Genomic DNA, 27,808 nt, shown 5'->3' on the forward strand with positions numbered 1-27,808 from the left:
GGAATTACAGGATATCTGTCCTCTGCAGTGCCTTCCAAGCTGGAACCCAGCAGTTCCTTATCCAACAGATTGGACAGACAGGTACAGGCAGAGGAGAGCTCAGGATGATTACGGGGCTCTGGATTTTGGCTCTGCCTATCTCTACTTGCTCCTTTATTGTGGGAAAACATTTCTCCTTCATTTCACCCACACACTGTGGCAAGATGGCTGCTGCAGCAGCTTTGTGCTGATCACAGGAGGACAGTGGGTAGGTGGGTGGGTGAGAGGAAAGACAGGATGGGGAAGAAAGGCAGAGTACACGAGGTGCATGGCACGATGCCTCTGTGGGCAAAAGGTGTGAGGGCTCTCAGCTGCCTTGTCAGCTGCAGCTCAGCAATGCAACACTGCACTGGCAGATGAACTCAGGTTCAAAGAAAAGCTAGCCTTAGTCATTTACTCCCCCTACTCCACCTCAGCTGGCTATATTTCCATATGAGAAAAATTAAAGAGATAAGAGCTTTTTTTCAGTTTCCTCAGCTCCTGTGAGGCTATGTGGCACATATCTAGGAGGAGGGGTGTATGTTTAGGCCGGTGCAGACCCCATTGCCCCACTGCTGGAGCCATGCTGCTGGGCTCCCAGCGCCCCAGGACACTGCAGCTGTCCCGCAGTGTCCCCATCCGCGCGCTGCCAGCGGCTGTGATCCCGCACTGCGGCGCGGCTGGGCGCAGGTACCTTCGCAGCCCCTCACGGTGACCTCTGCAAAGGGGTTGTCGCAGCGGTTGCACTGCCGGCCGATGACGCCGGGCTTGCAAGGACACTGCCCCGTCTCCATGTCGCAGGCGCGCGTGTGGGAGCCAGATGGGAAGCAGTCGCAGGGGTAGCAGGTGTCACTGCTTTGGGGCCTGTAGTAATTGGCCTAGAAAAACCAGAATGATAGACAGGAGGTATGTGACTTCCAAACTGCTCACATTTCTGAAACCTGCTCTAGCAGCACGTACATCATAAAAGGGCTCATTTTGAAGAGCACAGATAAAAGTTACATTACATCATCAGAAACCCAGGGTTTGTGTTGCCATTTGCAGCGGAGCCACACGGCCCACATTACTCCTCAGGCACTTGTTGCAAGTGCCCACCAAACATATTCCTGGAGGATTTATGGTTTTCTCAGCTTTGCAATTCTGCTCTTGTATGGCATGAACGAGCCACTGAGGAAACTACCCGCACTGTGCATTTGTGTTTCACGTAGAGGGTGGAGAGCATGCAATGATCCCATATTCAAATCGCCTCTGTACACGCGTTTGATCTGAGGCCTTAGGATTGCACAAGAGCACGGAGCTGGCACCCCACTGACTCCATTTAATGCAACAGTTGCTGTGTGTCCTGCTGGCATTTTGGAAAGGAGCAGGGGGCCAGATTCACAGCCGCCGGTCTGCACAAGCTCAGCTCCTCTGATGTCATTCAAGCCAGTTTAAAACCTATTGTGAGAAGTCCTTTGTAAAACCTTCATGATGAGGTGCCTCCCCTCCCATGTCCCCCATCTGTCCCTGCCTGTCCACCGAAAACTCAGGGATGGCAGTGAGGAAAGCATTTAGCCCTGCAGCTCTCTCCAGCTGCCAGGCCTTTTGCTGGCCATAGCACAGGGGAGAGCTTCAGCCAGCTGGCTGAGCTGTTTCATGGCTATTACTCACTTGTGATGCACAAAACCCCACTGACACTCCTCTGCACCCCGGTCTGATCTCTCCTGATAAACCAGGCTGCACTTCAGAGATCAGAGCCAGGCTTTCATCCTCTCGGTTCGGTTTTCCAAACACAAATAAGATAAGAATTGTACAGTATGATTTAGAGAAGGGTGGTGCCAGCAAAATGTTTTGGATAATGACTAACTCCACTATGCACATACATATGCATATGATACAAAGCACAGCTGTGTGTACTTTGTATCAGATACTCACTTGCAATTATTAGTGGTACAGTTTCTTTTTAAACTAAAGAAATTTTGACTTAAGACTGGGTTCTTTTGCTTACCTTGCAGTGGCATTCTCCATTGGTCTTATTGCAATCAGAATCAAACCCTTTACTAGTCTCACAATTACATGGGCCACAGATGGGATTTCCCCACCAACCTCTGGGACAAGGTAGGTCGATCCTGTTAAAGAAAATCAAATTGAAAGAAAGTTATTTTAAGTTCCCTCTTAAAAAGTGTGGAAAAAAAGCTTTGGGCCAAATCTGCACTCAACTGCATCATCTTACAGACAGTAATGTATCTCAAAAAACAATCATATATAAAAAAAATATAAATATGAATACACTATATAGAAATATAATTTTATAATATATATATTTAATATAAATATAAACACACTATAATATGGGAAAATTTAGAATATCAATGGTATGAAAACCTAGAGGGAATGTTTCTCTAAGTATTTTCAAGTGCAGGTGGCTCTGAGCTTGTGCCCTGGCTTATCTACCACCACAAACTGCCTTGGGGTACAGCTCCCCAACACTTTATATCCCACTCCTCATCTGCATCCTGCCCCAGGCAGCAGGGCTTCTTGTCCAGCCCACAGGGACACCAGCTCAGGTACAAAGCTGTCTGCAAGCTCATCCTATAAAGAAAAGCCACTACTTTCAGCCAACCTGGCTTTCTTGGACTGTTCATTACAAGGTCTGAAAAGCCCTGGTCTGCCACAGGAGAGACACAGGACACATGGTTGGGGACATGGAAGAGGGGAAGGTGGCAGCTTTGATCTGCACTATGAATCAAAGACTATGATTCAGACTGAGTGCAGCAGCACTGGAACCTAAGCAGCAAGCCAAAGGCCACCCCTGCTGAAGGAAAACCCCCATTCTCACTGGCACTGTTTCATCTGGGTGAGCCTTTGAGCAGGTTATCCCACAGATGCCCCAACACTAGTTCTGGCAAGGAGAGCTCTGATTCTCTGAAAGCTGGGAGTCTTTGTCAAGCAATAGCCTGAAGGACAAGGGCTCTGAGACCAGGATCCTGGTAATGCACAAGGTATCCCCTCCCTGTTGCATATTTTTAGGAAAGAAAAGCTATTTTTAATCTGTTTTGAAAATCAATACCAATTTTATTTATGGTAATTGGTAGGTTTGTACTTCTATGCTTTAGAATATAAAAACAACAATGTTGCACTTGACACATGTCAGCAGATAATGACAAGGGACAATATCTCTGTGTCACTAATCCAGAGGAATGAAAGACAAATCTGGCAACAGCACAGCCAACATTTGCAAGCCCACACAACAAAAGGCAAAGGAAGAAGCTTGCAGTTTTCAAAGGGAAGGAAACATCACATGAGCCATTCCTAAATGGGCAGACAAATGCGCTTCATTTGCACATCATGAATGGCCCATATTACAGTAAAAAGTGCCGCCTCTGGGATAAGGCTGGTTGCTGAATGCTTATCAGAGACCAGGAAGCTGCTGATGGGGGAATCAGCACGTTTCTCCCACAAAGCAACAGACACAGGCCCCAGACTGTCCAGAGGAGATGGCTCTTTGCCAGCCCAGGGACTGGACCTCCACTGCAAAGAGAATTTATCTTGTTACAGGCCACCAAACTGGTGCATTGCTCAGTGTGCTGGGGAAGCTGGAGGAGAGATGCAGAGCAAACTCAGGCCAAACCCACCACAAAGTACAGGTGAGATGCAGTGCTGTGTAACACAGCAGAACTGGTTGAGCCCCTGAGCAGCTGATGAAGAAAAGTGGCTCCTGAATAACATGTCTAGTTTCTGGGAGGAGCTCAGGAATGCCAAAAGGCAATGGAGCCCAAAATACCACTCCAATTGTAACAAGAAAGTTTATTGAAGGAGAACAGGAAGTGGGAGGACTGCTGCCTTAGCTGAAGAGCTTCCTGGAAGGATCAAGAAACCAAGAACAAAACAATTCTCTTACTTGCTTTCGCAGTACTGTCCATAGTAGCTTTGTCCACATTCACAGGTGTAGCCGTGGGATGAGCTAGGTTTGTGCACACATGTGGAGACATGCTCACATGGGTTCAAGTTACATACATCAACACAGTCTCTCCCAAAGTACCCTGGGGAGATAAGGTAAGAAAATTACAGCAACCATTGTAATTTACGATTTGCATGTCTCCAAAAAACTGTCTTAAGCTTATACACTAATAACACATCTTCGATAATCAGTAGATTCCCCTGAGATACTGTCAGAAATGAAGCACTCTTTTCCCCCTCAAACAAAATGATAGTAAGCCATTCTTTCTGACAGTCTGTTAACATGCTTGAGGCACCCTTGTGCCTTTGGTTCCCAATTTTATACTCGGGGCATGTGCTACAAATAGTTTTGTATTCTCTTGCTTCATGTATGGGAGGTGACTGTGCTGGGTGCTGACAACACGCACTGACTATATGCTCCAAAACAGAGAAAACATTCAAACTATCTTGATTAGGATGCAGAGTGAGAGACTGAAATTCAACAGCAGAAAAGGCTGAGAAAGAAAAAAAAAAATTAAAAGAAAAGGGGAGGTGCACAGGAGTCTTTTAGACCAGAGACTGTCTTTCCATTTGGTGGATACATTGCCTGGATTCTTAGCCTAGGACTACAGCTTCCAGGGTGCTACAGTGAGAGTGAGAAAGGTAATGCTGATTGGAAGAGGAAGAATGAGAAGATGAACACTTTGCCAGCATGCTGCTGCTGCTGTTGTGCTGCTTCTGATGAGCTCATGAAGATGTGATCCTGCTCCTGTATGAGTGGTCAGCAGGTTACCTGGATCACAAACACAGGAGTAGCTGTCCCAGTCATCACTGCAGTAGCTGTGCTGGGGACACGGGTTGGAATCACAAGGGTTATCCACTTCACAGCCCTCCCTCACGTTGATCTTGATAGCCTGTTTCATGTTGAGTGTCGCTATGTTTGTAGATGTCTCTCCCATTCTCACTCCCTGGTGACAAAAGACAATTATTTTAAAATTAGACTTTCCTTTCAGAGTACAGTATTATATGTTTCATTATTTTCATCAATCAATGAGGCTACATTTTAAAGAAATCACCTGATGAGCCAAACCCAGGTTTTTTTTTTTTCAAATGTTTTTCCCCTATGTGATTAGATTTGTACCTGGCGAAGTGGGTAGACTTTAATATTTTGATTCTTAGATAATTTTTATGGAGGAAACAGAAATGTTTGAGGATGGATGAAAAAGAAACCTCCCATATTTTTACCTGGGCATTTTCTCACAATTTCAAAATTTATTGCTACACTTTTAATTCCATACCTGCATACATCCATAAAATCCCTGCTGAACAGAGACTTGGTCTCCAGAGACACCTCCCACAATGATGCTTTTCATTTTCAATCCAGGTAGTTGATTTCCAATCTGCACAGTGCTCTGTGAGGAAAAGGACAGCTGATAAGAAGCACCATCATCCTCTGTGAAACAGACAGCCTGCTTTCTGTAGTGATGGACTCAAGCAGTAGCTTACAGTAGATTACATAAAAAATACCGAAGCAGTGAGGAGCCAGGCATTGGAACATGTCTTTTTACAGACTGCTTTTTAAGATATCTTATCATAAAGCTTAATAAATTAGTATCATTGATTAAGCATAAAACACTGCAGAACATGTCTCACAGCATAAGTACTTGTCCACAGTCCTTTAACCTATTTTCTCCTAAAAGCATTTGTGCAGTGCTCAGTGACAAAATCATGATGCTACCTTACCTGGTACATCCCATAGTCCAATGACATGACAGCAAGGTACTTGAGATCTTTACCATCTTTGGCACTCTTCAGCTCTACTAATATATGATGCCATTCCCCATCACTGACCCGTGACTGGCTCATCTTCAAACTAGCAACCTGGCTCAGGCCACTGTACACTTCAAACTGCACGTAGCTGTTCAGTATCTGTTGTGAAAAAAAAACCAAACAAAACATGTCTTTTTTTGCTACATATTTGTACTTGATGCAGAAGGAGGTGGAGGGCAAGATAATATTTCCTAAGAAAACCCAAAAGGAAAAAAAAGCCTAAAGAGTAAAGATGAGAATGCTTGCAAGAACTCCTTGTATTACTTTTGACATTCAGACTCCAACTTCCCTTATGGGCAGAAAAACCTCCAAAGCAACAGACTCATTTTTTACATGTATATTAATGCCCACTACTACCTCTGACTAGAAAAATAATCTTAAATAAATATGATTTTTATAATGATATTTTGATCATTCCCTTTTTGATTGTTGTAAAAGGCTAAAGTAATGATATGTTTTTATTGATATGCATTTAGTTAGGTGGATGAAGCTGTGTAGTTCATCTGGCCATATCCACTGCTGGGGGAGTATTAATTCTTTCCTAACCAAAGGCAGCCACACTTTACCTGAATGTTGATCTTGGATGCAGCCCCAGCATTGGCTTGCATTAACATGCCATTGACTTTCCGGGTTCTGAACATCAGCCCAATGTACCAGGGCACAGAGATGGTAATGTCAAGGTCACTCCAAATGATAATGCTCTCACCACTGAAACGCTGAGGAGAAGGCATTGCTGTGAATCAGAACACAGAAGAGAAACAGTTTTTATCCTTCAGGACAAATGTTAAGAGGAAAAATGATGCTATGTCACAGTGATGACACGAGGGAGCTAGCCCCTCTTCCACTGAGCTATATTCAACCTACTGTGGATGAAGAACTGGTCTAGGGAAGTTACTGTGAAGCAGTTGATAATACCGCAAATTCACAACCTAGCCTGGTTGTGGGTAGGCATCTTGTCTTAGTGCCTGTACTTAAAAGCAGCACCTCCACACTGATATAGCATTACCCACATGAGAGCTGTTCCTAGAAAGGTAAGCTGAGGATCTCTGCTGATATAGTTCTGCTGGTGAGTGGGTGGACAGAGCAGGAAGTACGAGGGCAACAGTTGCTGCAGATGTTTTCAACATAACCCTGATTACCTACTTCTAATTAACAGATTAAACACAGGAAAAGGCTAGGAGGCAACAGGAAATATGAATTAATTGTGAATACTCTAGGGCCGGATTATTCAACTGCCCCAGCGACACAGCCTTTTCACAGGGAGAAAGTTTGTGTGGAATTGCCTAAATCACCTGCCTTAAATATCCCGAGGTGACAGCTGCAATATTGCCCCCTCTCTAACGTTGCAAAGCACAGCTCCTACAGGGTGACATCAATGACAGACTTCAATAGAAAGAACTTTGCTGATGGAAAATAGAGGAATACCCACCCCCTTGGACTTTTAAAGTGGTTACCCTGGGTAACAAGAGGTACAGTCCCATGGATTAGTTAATCCCACTGATTAGAAGCACAAATTAAGCCATTAAGTGCTATTTGCAACACCACATATGACACCTCCACCATGTGTGGAACCTCGTAAGGGATCTACACTCAGCCCCTGCCTGACATCCTTGCTCGTGGGCATGTTGGTGAAGTTCATGGCAGCTTTTTGCCAGTGGAAGCAGGCCTTAGAGACTGGGTACAACCACCACAGATTAGCACCCAGCCTTTTATTTCATTATGCTGGTCAATGAAATGACAGGGCTTAACAGTCTTTCCCCTTCTGCTCCACACTACCATATCTGCTGACACTCTCTGGATTTTTTGTAGTAGGAGAGATCATGTGTATACAAATGTATATGTGTTACTATGAAATGATAAGTCCTTAGAAAAAGGTTGAGGGATGACACTATAGCAGAAAATGGAGTAAAGTTGACGTGAAGTTGCATTTTTTTGAAGAATAAAGCCAAATCTCAAATTCTCCTGCCTTGCAGGTGTCTATAAAGGGAAAGGTTGGGGTGAGGAGTGGAGTGCGGAGGTTGGACTAAAGTGCAAGCCCTTTAGCTCCCTATTTGTGAGAAACAAAAAGTCAGGGACTACTGGGCTACCACTAGCTAAGGGCAGGCAGTCCCATGGGGCAGCCCTTCTCCCTCCTGCTCCAGCCTGTGGTCTCACCTTTGCAGTCATACCACAAATGCCAGAGAGGACATATAGTGGAAGAACTGCAGCATGGCCTGCTCTTGAAAACCAGATGGTAACTTTAAAAAAGATTGTTACCAGATACAGATGTCCTCAGGTTGCTTAAAAGCTGAATGCAGCGCTTGAGTTCTGGCTGTCTGGGCCAGGGCACAATTCATCAGCCCACATGGCACCACATCAATGTAAAAGTAACCGGGACATCAGTGTTGAGCAGGATTATTTTCTCTTGCTCCACCTGTGCAAAAGTCACCCTTCCCCTTCCTCTACCCTGCTGACCTTCACAATAACCTCAGCTTCCAGCTTTGTTGCTGGTTTTCTGGGCTGCTGCTGAGATTTTTGAGCCATCTGTCTCTGGACTGCGAGGCAGGATGCAAACTTGCGGGCTTCCCACCTGCTGAAGGCTGGGAATGCTGTTTGCAAGCATTCTGCCTTTGCTCCTGGGAGAACTGGACTGGCATGGCAATTAGCCACCTTCTTCCTTTTCTCACTGGTGGTGACTTTCTGTACTTGCAAATACCATTCCCTTCCCACACCTTCTCCCAGCTTCCCTCCCTTCCCTGGGGCCAGGGTGCACCTTCCCCTGCTAGTTAAATAGAAATCCCCATTTGGCAGGCCCCTCTGACCTCCCTCTTTCCCCCAGCCCTTCCTCATGCCTGGGACCAGGAGTGTCCATGGAGGGTCCTCAGATGAGACCTGACCTTCCCTGTCGTCACACATGAGGTGTGTGGTGGAGAGGCCCACATGCTTCCCAGCACCCCGCTGCCATTGGCAAACTGATGCAAGCTGATCCTGTGCTCAGAGTTTGTCACTTGAAGCACTGCCTGTGTACCTCTGTTCACTCTAAAGAGAGTCCTGCTCTCTCAACAGGCCTGCAGAAACACGGGAGGGCTATTCCCTGTAGAGACAGAGGGCCTGGGGAAACATTCTGCCAACACCCCACTGGATGTCACCTGCAGTACAGGTGCTGGACAGGTGGAAGCTTATGTTTAGGTCCAGCCCAAGGCTAGGGCAATGACACTGGCCATCCAAGAGTGAGTCAGACACAGCTGCTAGATCTTCTTCACAGAATTGCAATACCTCATAGTTTAAAAGAATTAATAAAGATGAAACTAATTTTTCTTTAATTTTATCTCCCTTCTATATATCTTTAATTTTATATCCCTTCTGATAAGAAGAGGGAGAGGGGAGCTGCCAGAAGGTGAATTAACAGATTCTAGGAGGGTGGTGAAGGTAAAACACCCCATCCTCACTAGTGTAGACTAGATCACAGAGTTTTTGAAGAGCAGGAAATGAAAAAAAGGTTAATTGGTAACTTGCCAAAGTATTTGTCCTCTGTTAGTCTGAAGCAGAACCAGCACTACCAAAGGGATTGAAGAAATGCAGCACTCCTACTCAAATTTGCAAATATTCTATCTAAGACTTTTTTAAAAATAGCTGCTAGCTAATGCTCTTAGGATCATAGCTGAGCATTCAAATAAGAAATTTGAAAGTCAGGAGTTTAGCATATCTGTGATTCCTCCTGACTTTATCGCTGAGCTCCTGAAATCTTGGGTCACATTCTGTTTCTTTCTTGGTTTGCAATTTTCCCACAGGGACACTGGCCCACAAATACCATCAAAGAACCAAGCAGCCTGCTGCCTTCAAACTATCAGAAAAAACCCACAAATTGAGGGATCAGCAAGAACATGGGGCTTTTCAGTGACAAAGGGGACATGCAGGAATGCAGAGTGCTGGAGGCAGCTGCGGGGCCTGGGGGTTTGCACAGCAAGGCAGTGCTGCTGTGACTGTCATCATCTCTATCACCTGAATTTGAAATTATTTTCCAGGGATGGCTACAGGGCAGCTCCTAGATGATAATCTAAATCCCAAACTTTAGGGATTGGTCTTGAGTTTGGGATAAGAAAATAGTAAATAAAACAAACATGTGACCAAATTTTGAATTTCCATTTGAAAAACAGAGGGAAGGAGCATCTTTGCATGTGATAGCAGTACTCCCATTTACACCAGTACAGGATACACCATAGCTGGGCCCTGGCACTCCCCTCAGGATACATCAGAGTGAGTTTGTAGCACAGAGAACAGCCAATCATGAATAAAACACAGAACTTCACCAACAAATACACTTGACATGAGACACATGGGAAAATCAGATCTTCATACAAACCTGGGAAGCTCAAAATATTTGAGGAGTTGATACAGAAATCAGAGGTAATAATAACAGCTCTGTGCTCTGTGTGAAGTGGAGCATACGAAGAGCTCTCCATCATTCCTTTTCCCTGTTCTTAACTCTGCAAAACTTTATCTCCAAGACAGAAACTTAACCATGTGTCCTCTCCTTTTAAGCTAATATTGCTGCTTCTCAGGAAAGGGAAGAGGAATTGCCACTACCTAGATCAGGCCAGTAGAAGCATGTTTTGTTTGCTGGAAGCATCCAGAAAAACTCCAAAGGAGCAGCCACCTTACAGCACCAACCCCCATGGGACTCCTCCCATAGGCAATGCCTCACTTCTAGGGGAAAAAACTGACTGCATTTTCTTCACACTCTATGAAACTCACCTGCTGCTGCTTCCTTATCCTTTAGTAATGAGGTTTTACACATATATGCATATTGTGTTCAATCAAAGAGAAATCCACTAAAACTGAAAGCGCTCTTACTTAGCACAGAATGCCTTCTTGCCAAAAAAGTAGTGATTAAAACAGCACACTCATCCCCAGTTTGAGTCAAAGCCCAGTAAAGTCAGCAGGATTCCTTCCACTTATTTAAAGGGGCTTAGGATCAGGCATTTTCACTATAAACAAATTACTAAATACAGCCAAGTTCTTTGGAACTACTTTGCTTATGTAAGTAAATCAATGAAAGCTGCTCTTATTCATGACAGTATGTCATCTATTATATAGGGGATCTCTAAAATTATTTCAGATAGATAATGGGTGACGGTCTCGGCTGCAATCTTCTCTTACCCTCAGCCATCACAGCTGGACATAGGTGCTATGAGATGGCAATGACAGGCAATGAAACGTGCACACATGACAAGCACAGAGAGCTCTGTGCAGCCTACCTTGCTCACAGTTCTTCCCTCCGTAGCGCACGGGGCACTCGCAGATGTACGTGCTCCACTTGTTGATGCATGTGCCTCCATTCTGGCACCAGTTGGTTTCACAATAGTTCCTCTGCGCTGCACAGCCTGCAATTCAGGAAAAACATTACTTTGTATCGTTCTAATATGAAAAAGGCTCTGAATGACTGTATTTGAGTTTTTACGTAAAAAGAAGACATTACTATTACAGGTTTGGGTTTTTTGCTTTTTTTTTTTAAAATGGTTTTGAAGTCAGTGAAGCAAAATGTGGATGGGAAAAGTTTACATAAGCTGATCATGTCTTAAATGCATAAAGACAAGTCTATCTATCAAAGGCATATGCTATGAATCCATCCTTAATCCACAATCAATGCAGCACACTTTAGAACTGCAATTTAGTTCTTACACAGACCTTCAGCAGCATGGACAGAAGGGACTTTCCATTTTTGTGTGTAAGAGCCAGTTTTAGGATGATGAGAACATTCTGTATGCCTAATCACCGGAACTAATCCTGATCACGGATCTAAGGACTGAAAATCCAATCAGAACTTCCAACAGGCTGCTCCATGAAGCAGGTTTCACATTTGGGGGATTGCAGAATTTTATTTACAGAACAAACACAATTTATTAAAAAGTCATTATAAGTCTTGTCTTTTTTGTGAACTAATCCCACCAGCTTTCAGAGCAAAATGCCATTTAATAGGTAGTTTAAAAATAGAAGAGGAGAAGTTAATTTAGGAGTAAATTCCTGGCTGAAACTCACAGCAATGCAGGAAGGCTAAACAAGCCCAGTCCTTTCCAATGTGCTGCTGAATCCTGGAAGTGTGCCCTGTGCCACGGGCTATTGTATGCCTCCCTGGCACAGGTGTGGGCTGCACATTACTCAAACAAATGAGGTCTGGCCAGAGACACGGTGGCAGCACAATGCCATACACCACCTTAAGTCCCTGCTCCATAGCTGCTTTGCCCTCAACAGTGCTAACAGAGGGAGAGGGGTGATTCTAGAACACTGTGTCTCCTTCCTCTTCCTGGGGTTCCTCGCAGTGCCAGCCTCCTCGACACCCTAAGCCATGCCCCACGCACAGCTGTGGCAGAGATCTTTCTGGTACTGACCTCTGGGGCACTAGTTGCCCATACCTGGCAGAGTGCCATTATTGGCAATGAAACCAGCCATGTCGATGGGCTTGCTGTCGATGGAGAGGTTCCTCATGCAGCCGATGAACTGCCTGTTGTGCACCGGGAAATCCTCAGGCAAGTTTGGGACACCACCAAGGAGGAGAGGGCCAGTTAGGTCCAAAGATCTGAAGAAACAAAGAAGTGCTCATAATTTCTTGCAAAGAGTTTGTTTTGTTTTGTTCTTTATCTTACTGCTTCCATAAGCACATTTAAGCTGCACTTCCCTCTGCTACATGAGCACTTCCAGAGCTTGTAATCAAAGGACTGTCCAGTAACACTAACTTTTAACTTAGGAGCTGCCATGTCCATATACAATCCAGTGACATGCCCCTAACAGTTGCTAGCATGCAGAAGAAAATAAAAATTAGAGAAAAATGTTTAGCCACAGGACACTTCTTTCTGACCCCAGTCACGCAGAGACTGGCTGATGACACTCGGCACAAGGTTGAGAAGCAACACATTTTTATATAATCACTTAATTATTATATAGTGTCAACCCTTTTAAAATCCTCTGAGGATCTTAGTTTTAATGACATTTAGTGGATGTAGGTTCTTCTAAATGACTCCACACAGTGTGAGAAGTGTTATCATCTGGTCATTTGGATTAGCTGCAGTTCTTATAGTGTTCCCCTCGCTTGGGATATTAGAGCACCATGTGTCTCTCAGTGGTCTCTCTGCTATCACTCATTACTTTATATCCCCCTATGTTGCTTGATGTTCATTTCTTCATAAAACTCTAAAGTACTAATTTTTTTTCTCTTTCTTCAGAGGAAACCTTTTCTCACACCCAGTGATTTTTAATGGTTGTTTATTTACATCCTTTATTTCTACCTCCTTTTAAGACAAGACTCTTAACTTTAATGGTGGAAGTTACTCCATGTCCCAAACTAAACTTTGTTACTTTTTCTTGTTACACCATATCTGTTTTTCCAACTTACTGCTTAATCACTAAGTGCTCAGTGGGTAATTGCGAGCTGTTGCCTCTCCACTGGAAAAAGAGAATGAGTGGAAAACACAAATCCTTACTTTTTTGAGCCGGTCTGAGTCCCCTGGGCAGCACAGGTGTAGTTTCCAATGAGGCTCCCGAAGCGCACGGCCACTGCTGTGTCACAGTCGTCCACAGTCACCACAGCCACCTTCTCTCCAGAGGGCCCATGGGGAATTCCTAATCGGCCAATGTTTGGCTTCAAAAAGTCAATGGCACATGTCATATAGTGCTACATACACGTGGGATTTAAATGCTGGTTCAGTCAGCTCAACAACATACTTACTACCCCTCAAAGAGGACAAAACTAGAAGATGTAAATGAAACAGCAGAAGTTAGGTTGTCCCACGACATTTAGGCAAGGAAAAACCCTGATGGATGACTTCACTCAGAGTCCACACAAGCCCACTATGATACACAGGGTAGTCAGAAGTGGCTTTGGTCATTTCTACAGCAGAACCACTTTGGCCCAAATCACATCAAACAAGTGTTTTCTCATTTCTGTGTAGTAAATTTTAATAAATTATGCTTATTTTGCACCTCTTCACCTTAAGGGAATGAAAACACTAAAATGACTTATTATTACAACTGAAGCTTAAATTAAAAGCTTAAATCACATTTTCTCTGATGGATGTACTCTGTCAAGGCTACCAGAAACTGAGTTCAGGCCTCTATAAAAGCTGTAGTGAGGGGCTGTCTGATGACTGGGAGGGAACTTAGATGAAACCTGCTTGTTCCAGCTACAAGATGGAGTGCACAAAAACCACTGCCCATTGCTGGGTCAGCTGAGAAGCCCCCAGGTTCTAGCTACAGGAGAATAGAGTTGATGATCTGTGGAGCTGGACAACCAAAAATAATGGATGTGTCTGTGCTTGCTCTGGTGCAGGCACACTGGCTGACACTGCAGGTGCAGCATGGAAGATGCAAAAAAGTGTGTTTTAGAGCAGCAATAAAAGCTCTGGCTTTTCCTCACCTCTGCTTCTCCCAGGCAGTAAACTCCTGCCCACCCAATCACAACGTGCCCTGGTGAACATGAGCCACAAAGCTAGAATTATCACACTCAGCTTCACACCTCCACTGTTACTGGCTCACTCTGCCCATCACCTGCTGTCAGTTGGTGTTCTCCCTACTTCAGCACCTACTGGGTGGGGAAATTCAGTGATCCCAACAGACAGGCTTTGCTATGGGACCACCAGGAATTCAATACCAGCCATCAAACTTCTGAACTTCCACCACAAACAGATCCTTCATCATCTTCACTAATTTTGTCACTGATGAGATGTATTCCAGAGTGACTGACAGGAGATGATGTTTTCTGTGCAGAATCTCAAGAGACAGATTTGTCCAGTGGAGAAGTACATTATGACTGTTAAAAAAGGGGCATGTACAAACAGAAGCATAGCAGCCTCAGTGAAGAATTAGCAAATCCTGTAGGAAAACTGTTTCCATGTTTAGTGTTCATGTAGAGCTGAGGAGTCTTCATCTACCACAGGTGCAAGATCTCTGAGGACATTATGGGTACAAGAGAAGGCACTCAGCTTTGCAAAGGGACACCTCACAGGAACAAAGTCAGTAGGATCTGACCAGATGCACTGAAAGTCCAAACTTATTTACTGGATGTGTCAATCAACAGTAGCTGTATCCATATGAAAATGAAGATGTCTGGGCATCTGTAGCTTGCTTTAAAACATGTACTGCAGGACTGTGTTCTGAAATTCCTTATTTGTACAGCAAACAAGGAAGCAGTAAGGGGATAAATGAATTCTTTCTGTTTCACTTACACACCATAGATTTTTTAACATACTTACAGCAACTTTCATCATCTGTATAGAGACAGATTTATTTTTAAGGGTAAGTATCCCAGTGTATAAAAAACATTTTTAAAACTTGTTTCCTGGTGTCAATTCCAGTTGGAAAGTATTTTCCACTTCCTCTACCAAGAACCAATGTGATTACATAGTTTGGCAGTTATTCAGTATAAGGTTTTGACCTCTCTTTAGAGATATTAAGGCAGATTTTATTTTTTCCGATACTCCCTGGACTTTGCCACTGCCTAGCTTGGAAAGACAGGAAACATAAGTATTTGAAGTGCTGAAAATGTTATTGTATGCAATGATGGCAATGTTAGTGAGATCTTTTCAAAGTAAATGAAAAATACATGGAAAATGAACAAACTGACAGGCAGACCTTCCCTTCCAAAATTAAAATGTTTACATTCTGGGTGCTACTTCTATTCATTCAGAGGAATGATTCGATTAACATTTATGTTCTTGTGCTTCACTGAAATAATCTATTGTTTCTTACATGGAAGCCTTGACAAAGGCAGGGTATTTATTCCCTCAGCAGGGGGGAGCTGCCCAATGTTAATCATGATTGCAACCTGATGAGACTCAGCATTTTGCAGCTGCTCCTTCACAGTCACAAGCTGCAGTAGCAAATTTATTTTTTTTTTACTTTTATTTAACATAGAAACTGAAAAGTGTTTCTCTAAATGTTGACTGTTCATTGCAGTGCAGATCTCTGGCATCTCTTTGGCTCTGATAATCACACAGCACCATGAAGAAAGGGAATATTGCAGTGAATTAAAAGAAATCTATTGGCAGTTCAAACCATACTTAGTTTAAACACAAGATGATTTTCTGACCATGTTAAAATGCTCAATTGACAGAATTGGACAGGTTTTTCCCAAAATGCAAGAATATGTTACTGAGAAAGGAAAAATATATTTTATGAGTTAATGTGACAAGAACTCAAAATATGTGGCAAGTAGTACACACCACTCATCTTCTCAACAACTCCCATAGGGAATACTTTATAACTGAAATAATGGGAAATAAATAAAAGACTTTATCAGAGAAAGCCCCCCCAAGTTAGGAGCTCCTTCAGCAATGAATCATGGAACAGATTTTATTCATTAAATACTTTGATTAATGTTAAATATGTTTTACTGGTGATGCAAAGGATATTAAGAGTAACATGCATTTTAAAAAATCACTTTGAATAGCTACATGCAAGAAAGAGAATTAATCCCACAACATGAAACTTGGGACCTGATGAAAAGAATTCCTATTGCAGACTCTGAAACTCTCAGCACTAAATGATGAAAAATAATAAAACAACCCTACTAATTAGCTACAAAACAATGAGGAACCATGGTGAGATTAAAAGGCTAAAAAGGCAATGCAACACTGGGCTGTTGCACAGATGCGTATGAGGAAAGTTTCATGACACTGAACAGGATGGAATGTTTGGGCAGTTTTGTTTTCATTTACTAAAAATACCTACCAATTCCAGCAGGTGCACAGAACAGAAGCCAGAGCAGTGCCAAGTTTGCCATATCAAACAGGCAAAATGGACGTGGTATGTTTAACCTAGCAAAGTAAAAGCTAGAGAAGAGTGTTGGAAACAAGATGCTGTCACTGCGATGGACACAGTACAAGAATAAAGGAGTATAAGATGCCCATGAGTAATGTAGGCTGGTAGTCACCAGGGGATACTCAGTCATAGGAGGGATCATCATTGGGAAAGTAGCAGGTGTGAAAATTATAAAAAAGCCCTTTATTTCTTTCTGATTATAGAAGCCATGTTAGCAGAGGACTGGCCTATGTTTAAAAGAAAATAAGTAACAGTGAGAAGTACTTGGAAAATGCACCAGAAAGTGAATTGCCAACACTAAATGACAGCACACACATTCACATTTCAGGCATGATCTTTGCCTCAATTAAATCCTACTGAAGCAAGACTGATCCCTAACAGTAGGAACAGCTAACACTAACCAGCATTAATTCACACTATTATTTTCTGGAAAAATGTTCAAGGAGTTAAAAGCCAGACTTTCATCTGGGTACTTAGTAGTCCTTTCTGCCTGTCAGACCCATCTCCTGAAATACATGCTACCCGAAAGGCAAGTTTCATTAGCTGTGCCAATTCTGCACTCATGAGTAAATGTGCAATGTGGTGTACAGGAATTTACCAGCATGACCCCCATTAATAGTAATGCAAGTCATGTAACTGAGTTCCTGCTCATGGAGCTGAAAATTTACCTTTCGCTGCCTAACCCTAAAGGCTGCCTTTTCAGTTAGTGCTTCTCCAGAAAGAAGTTGGGATTCAAATTTCAAAGACCACATGCTGTAACAGTGAGTAGCAAGAAGAGGTACCAAACAGTGCCAGAGAGAAAACCTGGTCTCCCTTAAACAAACTATGAAAGAACTGCGTTATTATGGGACTCAAAAAAGCAGCCTTGAGTGTTGCAGTGTTTTATCACCATATGATTCTTCAAACATTCTGTGCACCCCATAATGAAATTAATTTTGTTTGTTATACTGACTCTTATGTTTTTATATTATAGTCACATATAGGGTCACTTGGAGAAAAGAAATAGTCCCTTCTTAGGATCATTATGTGGCAGCATTAAGTGCCCTACGTTTTCCTCCATCTGTAAGCCAAGACTAGCCATATTTATGTTCCTCAAATGATGGCAATTAGTACCTAAAACTGTAAACAATGTAATAAAAGTTAACTTTACCTCACTGAGCTCTCATGAAAATCAGTGGTTCTGATCTATGAGTGACAATCTCCCATCTCATGTCTAACCCATGATGCTCACCCTTGCCCAGAGAGAGTTGCAGGCAAAATGTGACTACAGGAATAACAGCCTCCTAGGATGTCTTTTGAAAATTGCAGCTCCCTTTCTGACCATAGCAGAGGTAAAAGTGAGACTCATCTACTGTCCTCAGCAGTGACCTGGAGGGGCGACCCTCTTGAGCTGCAACAGGGTATGGAACTCCCTTTGACCACCTGTCATAACTTTCTCAGGTTGCAGTGAGAAAACACCACTGTGGAAATATTTTACTAGTGATGCCAAATCTGATTTTTGTGAAACTCAGTTACAGAACAATGTTTGGACTTCTCCCCATTAATTCAACAGTAAGAAAGACATGTAGCTTCTCCCAGGTGAAAAACCCTGAGAAGTTTAATCTATGAAGTTTTGTTTTATAAGTGGAGACCAGACAGAGGAGAGAAAGTCATCAAAATGCATCTGTTTATAGTTTACAAATCTCCTGCACAAGTCCACTGTGATTACACTTAGAACATCAGACGTGGATATTCTCATGTATCTCAGTTTTGTTTGGGTTCTCTATTATGTTTAAGTAAATATTTAAACTGCGAGAGCCCACACAGTTACTTATTAAAGACACAACTGGTGTAGCGATGCACAGTGAATGGAAAAGACACACAGACCAACAGACAATGGGAGCCCTTGTCCTAAACACTTAACCCTTGTATTTTAGATCATATGTCCTACTGTTTCCAAGTCAGGATGCAAAACTGTTGGAGAGGTTTAAGCAAGTAGTCCAGTCCTTGGCAGACTTATTTTTAATTAAACCAGACGAGATAGTATCTGTACATGTAATAATAATACTGTAAAGTTCAAATGTTTGTTTAGGCAATCAGCAGCATTGGTGACACTCAGGTTCCTGGATCTCACCCTTTTATTAGTTTATCTGCAAGATAATAATAGCCTGCTCCAGAGGTCTCACAAACATTTCCACCGCCAGAAAACTTTTTTCCAACTTCCATTCCTAGATAAAAACTTGCCACTTGACTTTTCTCACAGATGGGAAGAGAGAGAGTGGTTTTGGTCAGCCATCAGAGAGTGCTCCAACATAAGGGATATTCCCTGAGGTCAGACTGCAAGCTGTGCTCTCCAGCCCAAACCTTAGCCAGGAGGTCTTCCCCCTGCTTCAGCCACCCCATTGAGTCTTTTGAAGGAGCTGAGGAGATGATTCAGCAGCAGACTGTAAATATGGCCAAGACTTAGAAAATGCAAACCAGTACTGCTTGCAGATGAGACACGATCTACCTTGTTACACTCAGCACCAGGACACCTAATTTCTTGGGGGTCAGATGTTGCATATTGTAAAATCTGCATTTGCACAGCTCACCGTCCACACGAAAAAGACATTTATTTTAGACAGTCTTTTCGCACAATGCTTTGCATGGCATAGCTTAATATTCAGAGCTTGGCTTCTTTGTCTTTTTAATAAGTGTTAAGAAGAAAAGCCATCCTGAAGTCAGTGCCAGCCTTTCAGTGATTCCAAGAGTTTGCTTACCAGACAGTAGGTTACCCTCCTGTTTTTGTTAATTAGTAGCTAATGATTTATTGGCCATTCGGCGTGGTTAAAGGTTAAAAGGAATCTGCTTCCCAGCTAATTTTTAAATACTCTCCTCTTCATTGTTAATGTGCTGGTTCAGACCCCACCACCCCCAAAAGCCCTGGGTGGAAAATGCCTTACACCTTTTGGGGCTCTGCATTTTAACGCTTCCAGCTGCAGTAATAAGGGGGGGAAATGGAGCAAGCGGCGGTGGTGCTGCTGGAGGCGGTGCTGGGGCCGGGCTGCCCTGCCCTGCCGCCCTGCCCGGCTGCCCTGCCCGGCTCCCCTGCCCGCTCCCCTGCCCGGCTCCCCTGCCCGGCTGCCCTGCCCGGCTGCCCTGCCCGGCTCCCCTGCCCGGCTCCCCTGCCCGGCTGCCCTGCCCGGCTCCCCTGCCCGGCTCCCCTGCCCTGCCGCCCTGCCCGGCCGCCCTGCCCGGCTCCCCTGCCCGGCTCCCCTGCCCGCTGCCCTGCCCGGCTGCCCTGCCCGGCTGCCCTGCCCGGCTCCCCTGCCCGGCTCCCCTGCCCGGCTGCCCTGCCCGGCTCCCCTGCCCGGCTCCCCTGCCCGGCTGCCCTGCCCGGCTGCTGGGGCCCGGCTGCCCTGCCCGGCTCCCCTGCCCGGCTGCCCTGCCCGGCTGCCCTGCCCGGCTGCCCTGCCCGGCTCCCCTGCCCGGCTGCCCTGCCCGGCTGCCCTGCCCGGGCTCCCCTGCCCGGCTGCCCTGCCCGGCTGCCCTGCCCGGCTCCCCTGCCCGGCTCCCCTGCCCGGCTGCCCTGCCCGGCTGCCCTGCCCGGGCTCCCCTGCCCGGCTGCCCTGCCCGGCTGCCCTGCCCGGCTCCCCTGCCCGGCTGCCCTGCCCGGCTCCCCTGCCCGGCTGCCCTGCCCGGCTCCCCTGCCCCGCTCCCCTGCCCCGCTGCCCTGCCCGCTCCCCTGCCCGCCTGCCCTGCCCGGCTGCCCTGCCCGGCTCCCCTGCCCGGCTCCCCTGCCCTGCCGCCCTGCCCGGCTCCCCGCGCTCATTAGGCCGCCCGCCAGCCCCGGCTGCTTCGTTAACCCGCCGGCCCCTGCTCCGCGCTGGACGCGGGGAAGGGAGGAGCCCCTGCCATTCCCAGGCCATGCTGTGCTGCTTCAGTGCCCAAAAAGCTCATTAAGGGCCATGGCAGCGGCGGTCTCCCCGGACAAGCTGCTGGAGCCCAGCCCCCCCCCCGCCCCGCGAGGAAAATAAATAAATAAACAGGAAAAAAAATAAACAGGGAAAGCACACTGCTTACAGTCCTGGGGGAGAGACTAGGAAATGCAAGAGGAGCTTAGCATGGACTTGCAGACTACTCTGATCAATCAGGAATCTCCAAATTAGGCCAGATTACAGAAATCACTAACGTTAAAATTTGTTTTCTAGAGTTTCCCCTTACAGATTTCCAGAGCACCTTTAAGATAGGCGGTGTGAAGAACAGATCCTGATTAGTCACCAGGGAAAGGCAGGACAAGTCATTTCACATAACCCCCTTACTCCTTTGATGTATGTATCCCCTTTATTCACTGAATATTTTAATGGCATTTCTTTATACAAATTTGGCTCAAGTCTGTACAGAAACACGAGAGCCTGTGACAGTGAAAAGGAAAACCAAAGAGCTTCCCATCAGTGAGTAAAAAATGCAAATCCTGAAAAGTCATCAGACCAGTTTCTTTTCCTAGAGAAACGCCCCACAACACCAATCATCAGGATCTGGGCTGGCCCACAAAGTCAAGCGAGTTTTACTGGCCTGATTTGCTATCTCCTTTAGGGCTGCATCCAGAGGCTAAACTTTGATACTCAAAGCAGGAGGCTTTCAGCACAGCTATGAGACCTGGCACTAGTGAATGGCACTGCCCGAATTGCTGCTGCTCTTCCAGTGCTGGGGCAGACATGGGGAGCAGCCCCTCCTGTCACAATACGTGGCAATGGCACAGCAGAGCTGTGAAATGCCGTGGTTACACAGGCATGGCATCCAGATATGCTCCTTGACTCTACAGCATGACCAGGATCTTCACAAATATAATCCAAAGGGTATATTCTTAGTTTTGACTAATTTTGGCAAGGGCTGCTGTAGTGCAGATGGGAAGATGAGTTTTCCCTGTCTGCAAATGGAAATGTTATCCTCAAATGCGTATTCCCAGATGCTTCTCAGCTCTTTGATGCTGATTCAGTGACACGGCAAGACAGACCTGTTTTGGCTGTCAAGAGACCATTCTCTCACTCCTCAAGACAACATTCAGTTTTCTCTGTGGGAGACAGCACTCACCAGAGTGCTTTGCAGCTGTGGGTGCCCTTGTCCTTTCTCTTCAGCCCTTTCCTCAAGCTGATCTGCCCCTATGGCTGATGTCCCTCTTCTCCCTGACCTTTCCTGCCCTCTGAACCCTTTTCCTGCCTATTTTGCTGTCTCACTCTCTTTCCACCAACAAGGATGTTCTCCAGTACCATTGGAGAACTGGGAAGGAAGAACACATCCTTTGATGCTAGAAGAGCCCCCTTTTTCTCCCTCCCCCACTGTCCTCTTACAGTTCAGCAAATCCTTTCCCCTTTGCCATCTGTCCCTGTCTACCTGCCAAAGAACCATTCTCAGGTATTTTTGGCTTTATATAAATCTTGTAAGTTCTATGACGTATTTTTGCATCCAAGATGTCAATGTGGCTGCTCTCAGAGTCCAAGAAATACCTATGACACTTACACACAGCAACTAACCCCTTCCTGGACAAATCCCTGGTGACACCTTGCCAAGCAAACTGCTGCTTAGTGGGTAATGGAGTCACATTTCAGCCTACAACATCCAGGAATCCCAGAGTTTTCTATGGGCTTGCTCCCTGCCCTCATGGTTGGATCTTTGTGAGGGTCTTCTGGCATACAGAGACTTCTGCAAGGTCAGGTAACTTCGAAGTGCTTCTTCCTCTCACTACACAGACAGATACAAAATACCTGAAAAGTTATTGCAAATCAGTGAGTTACTGTAATTTACTACATGATTTAATTGTGATAACAGCGCACTTCAAAGACCTTGCACCAAATTCCTGAGGTGCCATTCCAATGACTCTGCTGGCTTTGAGCAAGGCCTTGCCAGGCTGGGCTGCAGAGCACAACCTTCAAGCACTGTCCTCAGGGCCTTAGGTTGAGCCAAGGGCCATTCAGATTGTGCCAGGTCTCATGGAGGTCCCTTACATCTCCTTAGCCTTCAGGAGGAGCTGAAAATCACCATTTTGGGAGGTGCCACTAAATGCCTTCAGATTTTTGCAGTGCAGAGGTGCCAGATAGCTTGAGCAAACTGGGCTCAAGAGCATCGCTGGGTGCCAGGTTCCTCAGGATGACCTAGAGCCCCACACCAGGAGGAAAAGCCCCACAGCTGACACCCAGTTCAGATGTGGGGTGCACACCCTAGATGGGCACACAAGCCTTTAAAACCTGGGTGATGTGAGAAGAGTAAGTATTGAACTGCCTTGCCAAAGGTGAGGCTTCCAGAAGAGGAGGGACTCAGGCTGGTTTTGCCAAGACATCATCCCTTACTGTGTAGCTGTTTTCTGAAAAGTTACTGTTTGTGTTTGTATATAAAATCATCACCACAACAGCGGTGTTTTTCAGGTGGTGTTTGCAAGATCTGTGAAAGCAACAGCTCCAAAAAGCAGGCGGGGGAGAGAACAAGCCAAGCACTGGGTACACGCTTTCCCTCCCTTCCCCAGTCACAGAGATTTCTCAAAGCTGTCACTGAGAGCTGAGCTACTCAGTGCTGGGGAACAGGTCACACTTTACATCTCAATGACCTCCACATGACTTTCACTGCTTTACACTTTAATTTCCCGAGATGCAGCTTTAGAGGTGAGTTATTTGTTATTTTGTGTCAAGACAATGGAATGTCGCTCCACAGCCAAATCCTGATTTCCTTTCCCAGATATCAATCACTTCACACTTACCCTCCACCAGAAAAAAAAAAAAAGGCAAACCAAACACCAACAAAAACAATTACTAATTGAAATCCTCGTGAATAAATATCGGTGGAATTGCAGGGAGGGACTTTTAAAGTCCAGGCTCACAAATCTTTGTTCCACAAGGGCAGATCAGCTACCCACCCCCCACCCCTTTACACCCACTAACACCTGCAAGGGGCTCCATAACCAGCCAGAGCTAGAAAAAGTAAATATTAGCCAGGCAGCCCTCCAGTGCTTTTCAGATGTTAGGAATGTAAATGGTTGCCATAGGCCAGGCCAAAGTCCCACTGAGGGAGTGGTAGATGCTGTGGAAGTGTGTAAGAACAGGGCAAATGTGCAGCAACAATTCTGTTCTCTCTAAGCTTTCCCAATACTGCAGGCTGGAACTCAGGACAGATTTTCACAGGATTCTGTCACAGTTTTTGAATATATGGGACTCGTTCTCATCTAATCAGTCTTTTGCTTTATACAACCACGGAACATAACCCATTTGATTCCTGCTCAATAACATCACTTGCACCCAAGTGAAAATGTTCCCTTAGAAAGGGAAATACCGACTTGATTTAAAGATTTCAGGGGACAGCAAGAGCATCAGAACTGTGGGCAGGTATATTAACGCCAATCAGAATCTGTCAAGGTTCAGTTTCTACACAGCAAATCTATGGTCTTACCTAGAGGAGGACTTTCACTGATGATTCTCTGGATTTTGGTGGAAGAGGATGAATTTGACCTCAGCAAGGATGTGAGTGTATGAATCATGAGCCAGAAAACCAGGAAATGACTCATAAAAGGAACAATTTTTTCTGAGATTACCTTTTCTCATGGCATTTTAAAAATTGAGTTCTGAGCATGTGGGAAATGACATCTTTTGCATTCAGACATGAAGAATATATTTTATGTGTTTGACTAGAACAACATTCTGAACTTTAGATACAAAATGCATTCAGTAATGAAAAAATCTAATTTCTTTCCTTCCTCTTGCTGCTTGCAATTTTAATTGCTAGGATTTCTTTTTAAATGGCCAATACCACCAAAAATACATAGTACAGATAAATAATACAAATGCATAGCTACAAATTCCTCATACTCTCATATTGTACATAAGCCTCCAGCATTACTTACCACATCTTTCACCAGTATACAAACCTACCCACCAAAAAGGACAATTATCTGCTGATACAGCAACTTCTGTTCTTGTAAGAAAGTTGTGAAAAAACTGTCATAACCTGCTTCTAGCTAACCACCTTGGTATTCCAGTCAAATTTCCTTACCCTCTTGAGCTGAGAAGTAAATTAAACATTAATGTCTCTCAGGATGCTGCTTAAAATTTTTGATTGTGGCTAGAAAAGAAAGTGACTTTTACACTTGAAATGCTTTTTTTTTTTCCTTGTAAAGCTGAAGAAACCCTGTGAAGAAACCCTTTCTCTGTGAAGAACAGGCCCCCCAGTTACATGGGTAAGTACAGCTAAGTCCTCAAAAACTTGAGCTAATAAACTGACCCTGGTTATGCTCCCTGTGGTTTTGGTGTCCCAGAAACTTCCCTGTCCATAAGCCATAGCAGAACTTTTAATCCCATGAAAATACCGTAGAAGGAAAGGCATCCAGCACAAATTGATGATCTGGTGAGGTGTACCATCCACACTGCTGGAAGTTAGCACCATCCACCACCTCCTACTTGCTGTAACACCACTGACCTCTACCTTACATTCTGCTATTAAACAATTCACAATGAGCTAGGTGATAAGGAAATGATAAAACTGGAAGAAATATGGTTAAATCTAAAATATGTGGTTTCTTTTAATAGGAAGCACTACATTGTAATGCGCTTTCTGCCTTGCACACTTAGGAGAGCCTTTTGAAGATATATTGGCATTTCTTAGAAATATTATAAATTTACGTTTTGAAATGCCACAAAATTTTTATTTTCTTCTGGAAAAATATGCTCAGAGAAGTAGGGTGCTCCTAATTGAACAAAATTTTCAGTATTTCCAGTACCTCTACACCTCCATGGTTTGCTTGACATGGCAATTACTGTTCTGCATTTTTATCAGACAATGCCAAGCAATGCTGGAGCAGGTCTGTGTCAATCACAAATGCTGTAAACACAACACGTCAATCTGAGCCAGCAAAATCCAAACTCTGGCAGTGCCACATCTGATCAACAGTGGCATTACCATAATCTTCAACAACTGCATTGTTTATTTAGAAAATCTCCCTCAATCCCTTAACAAATTAGTCTGGAAGCCACCAAGAGGATTAACTTCAAAAATTCTCCCTCAGATCACAATTAAATCTGCTCCGATGTCACCAGTGATAGATATTTGCATAAGTCATACCCAAATATTATTGCTAATTGTTTTTCCAGTTATTTGACTTCTGTTGCGCTCTCTTTTTGCCAGCCAAGTTACAAAACTCAGCACTCAGCTGGGCAATCCTGCTCTGGTGTGAGGTGCTCCCCAGCACAAGGGGCAATACCAAATACCTATCTAAGAATTGAATCGCCAGCCACTTTTCCTGGCTGTTCAGATTCAGAAGTAAACGATACTGGGTGGTGTCTTGGATACTGTGAAGGCAGTGTCTTTCACCCAGGGTCCAATGACTAAAGTTATGCCTAGCTGGTGGCAGCTATGTGGCTTTTCTCCAAGGAGCTGGCAATCCCTATTCAGCTGCAGGCATGTGCCTTGCCTCATAAATCACCCACAGTGCTGGCAGCCTCCTTGGCAGGCTCAGCAGGGAAACCAAGAGCTGAGCAAACAAGGTGTTTGTGCTGGAATGCTCACACGAGGTGGGAGTGGGGTGGCACAGAGAAGCCTGTGCTGAGCTACTGCGTGATGCTGCCTGCTGGTCCTGGGGCAACAGAGTGCTGAGAACCCAATCTAACAAGGACTGGTTCCCTTTACAGGAAAGAAAGTGCTAACCAGTGCCACCCTTGTCTTTTGGCACAATTTTCACAGTCTGAGTTTCATTACAATGCTGTAGTGAAAGACACTCTGCCTTTTTTTTTTTTTCCAAGGCAAAGAGGCAAAATCAATTGTCAGTGCTGGATACAGAATATTATTTCCATAACAGGCAAATTTGCCATCAACAGAGAAGGTCTGTGTTTTCAGAAGGAAACAAGATAACCTATCTGTCAGCTCCAAAGGCACCTCGTGCAGGGGCACATGTGCCAGAGGCAGCAGGGTCTGTGCTTGCCCCTGCAGCAGACTGGCAGAGGTTGCTGCACTCATCCCACCCTATTCACAACAAATTGCTACATTGACCTCTCCAACACAGACCTAGCACCACTGCCACTGCCTGAGACTGCCTGTGCCACTTGTGCTTTTGCCCTTGGATTAAAAGGCACTCCCTGCCTTCCCATGCTAGGGGATTGCAAGTGGCCACTAAGCTTCAGTTGCCCACGGCTACAACAACACACAGCCCTGTAGATCTTGATTTTTGGGGTATGACTGTGTCACCCCCTCCTTGGTGACAGGTGGCTGCATGAAGCTTGGTCTCAGCTGGCTCAAGGGTGGGAGAACAGGGGTGGACCTGAGTTTTTAAAAGAAAATTTTGCATACACATCCTCAAGTTGTTCAGCAGTGTTCTGCCTCTGGTCACTGTTAGGCAGTTGTGAGACAAGCTCCCAGGATCAAAACAGAGGCTCTAGTAAAACAAAGGCGGTGATGAATGTTAGAGATTTGCTGTAAAGATAATCCTGAAGATAATTCTGCCTACAAGTGGCAGACATAACGTGTGCACAAGTATAAGAAATACAGGGATTTTACAGGACTGTACTTTGCAACTGGTTGATTTTTCTGCTTCATTTAGAAAATGGGGGGATGCATCCTTAGCTCCTCAGAAATGCAAAAACTCAGCAAATCCCAAACCCAGTAACCTTCCCTTTACATATCCAAGCTTGCCAGGTAAACATTGTAATTTTTATCTCAAGGTCTTTCCTCCTTATAGAGGAATTATAGAAAGTCTTTATCTGTTAAACCCCACACAGCTGCTCACTCTTTCACCACAAAAGGGTGGGTGAGAGAATCAGAAGGGTAAAAGTGAGAAAGTTTGTGGGTTGAGATAAAGACAGTTGAATAGGTAAAGCAAAAGCTGTGCATACATGGGAAGCAAAACAAGGAATTCCTTCACCAATTCCCACGGCAGGAAGATGTTCAGTCATCCTCAGGAAAGCAGAGCTCTCTCACACGGTGACTTGGGAAGACAAATGTCATCACTGTGAACATCCTCCCACTCCTTCTTCCCTTCCATCATATGGCATGGGCTACCCCTCTGATGAGGCAGTGTGAGGAGTAGAAAAGTCCTTGACTTTGTGTAAGCCCTGACCAGCAGCAACTCAAAATGTCCCTGCATTATCAACACTGCCTTCAGCACAAACACAAAACACAGCCCATATTAGCTACTGTGAAGAAAGTTAACTTTACCCCAGCCAAACATGACAGAAATTGCATATGGAGATGAAGACTGTACATGGAGTGAAGGTGGGTGATTCGGAACAGTCCATCGGATATTTTAACATTAAGAGCATTT

At 44.7% G+C, this 27,808-nt stretch overlaps 1 protein-coding gene across 7 annotated transcripts in view; it reads right to left on the reverse strand.

Moving 5' to 3' along the window:
- Positions 1-27,808, reverse strand: part of CELSR1 (cadherin EGF LAG seven-pass G-type receptor 1) — a 165,734-nt gene that overhangs the window by 35,991 nt on the left and 101,935 nt on the right. For all 7 annotated transcript variants that reach the window (XM_072920189.1, XM_072920168.1, XM_030255910.4 and 4 more), the window contains exons 6-15: positions 13,224-13,381; positions 12,159-12,322; positions 11,004-11,129; positions 6,333-6,499; positions 5,680-5,865; positions 5,235-5,348; positions 4,730-4,904; positions 3,899-4,040; positions 2,006-2,126; positions 713-896 (exon numbers count right to left, since the gene is read on the reverse strand). In XM_072920189.1, the coding sequence (XP_072776290.1) occupies positions 713-896; positions 2,006-2,126; positions 3,899-4,040; positions 4,730-4,904; positions 5,235-5,348; positions 5,680-5,865; positions 6,333-6,499; positions 11,004-11,129; positions 12,159-12,322; positions 13,224-13,381 (1,537 nt within the window). The remainder of the gene's footprint in view (positions 1-712; positions 897-2,005; positions 2,127-3,898; positions 4,041-4,729; positions 4,905-5,234; positions 5,349-5,679; positions 5,866-6,332; positions 6,500-11,003; positions 11,130-12,158; positions 12,323-13,223; positions 13,382-27,808) is intronic.

This window comes from Taeniopygia guttata, chromosome 1A (assembly GCF_048771995.1).
Source record: "Taeniopygia guttata chromosome 1A, bTaeGut7.mat, whole genome shotgun sequence".
In the NCBI taxonomy this organism is placed as follows: Eukaryota; Metazoa; Chordata; class Aves; order Passeriformes; family Estrildidae; genus Taeniopygia; species Taeniopygia guttata.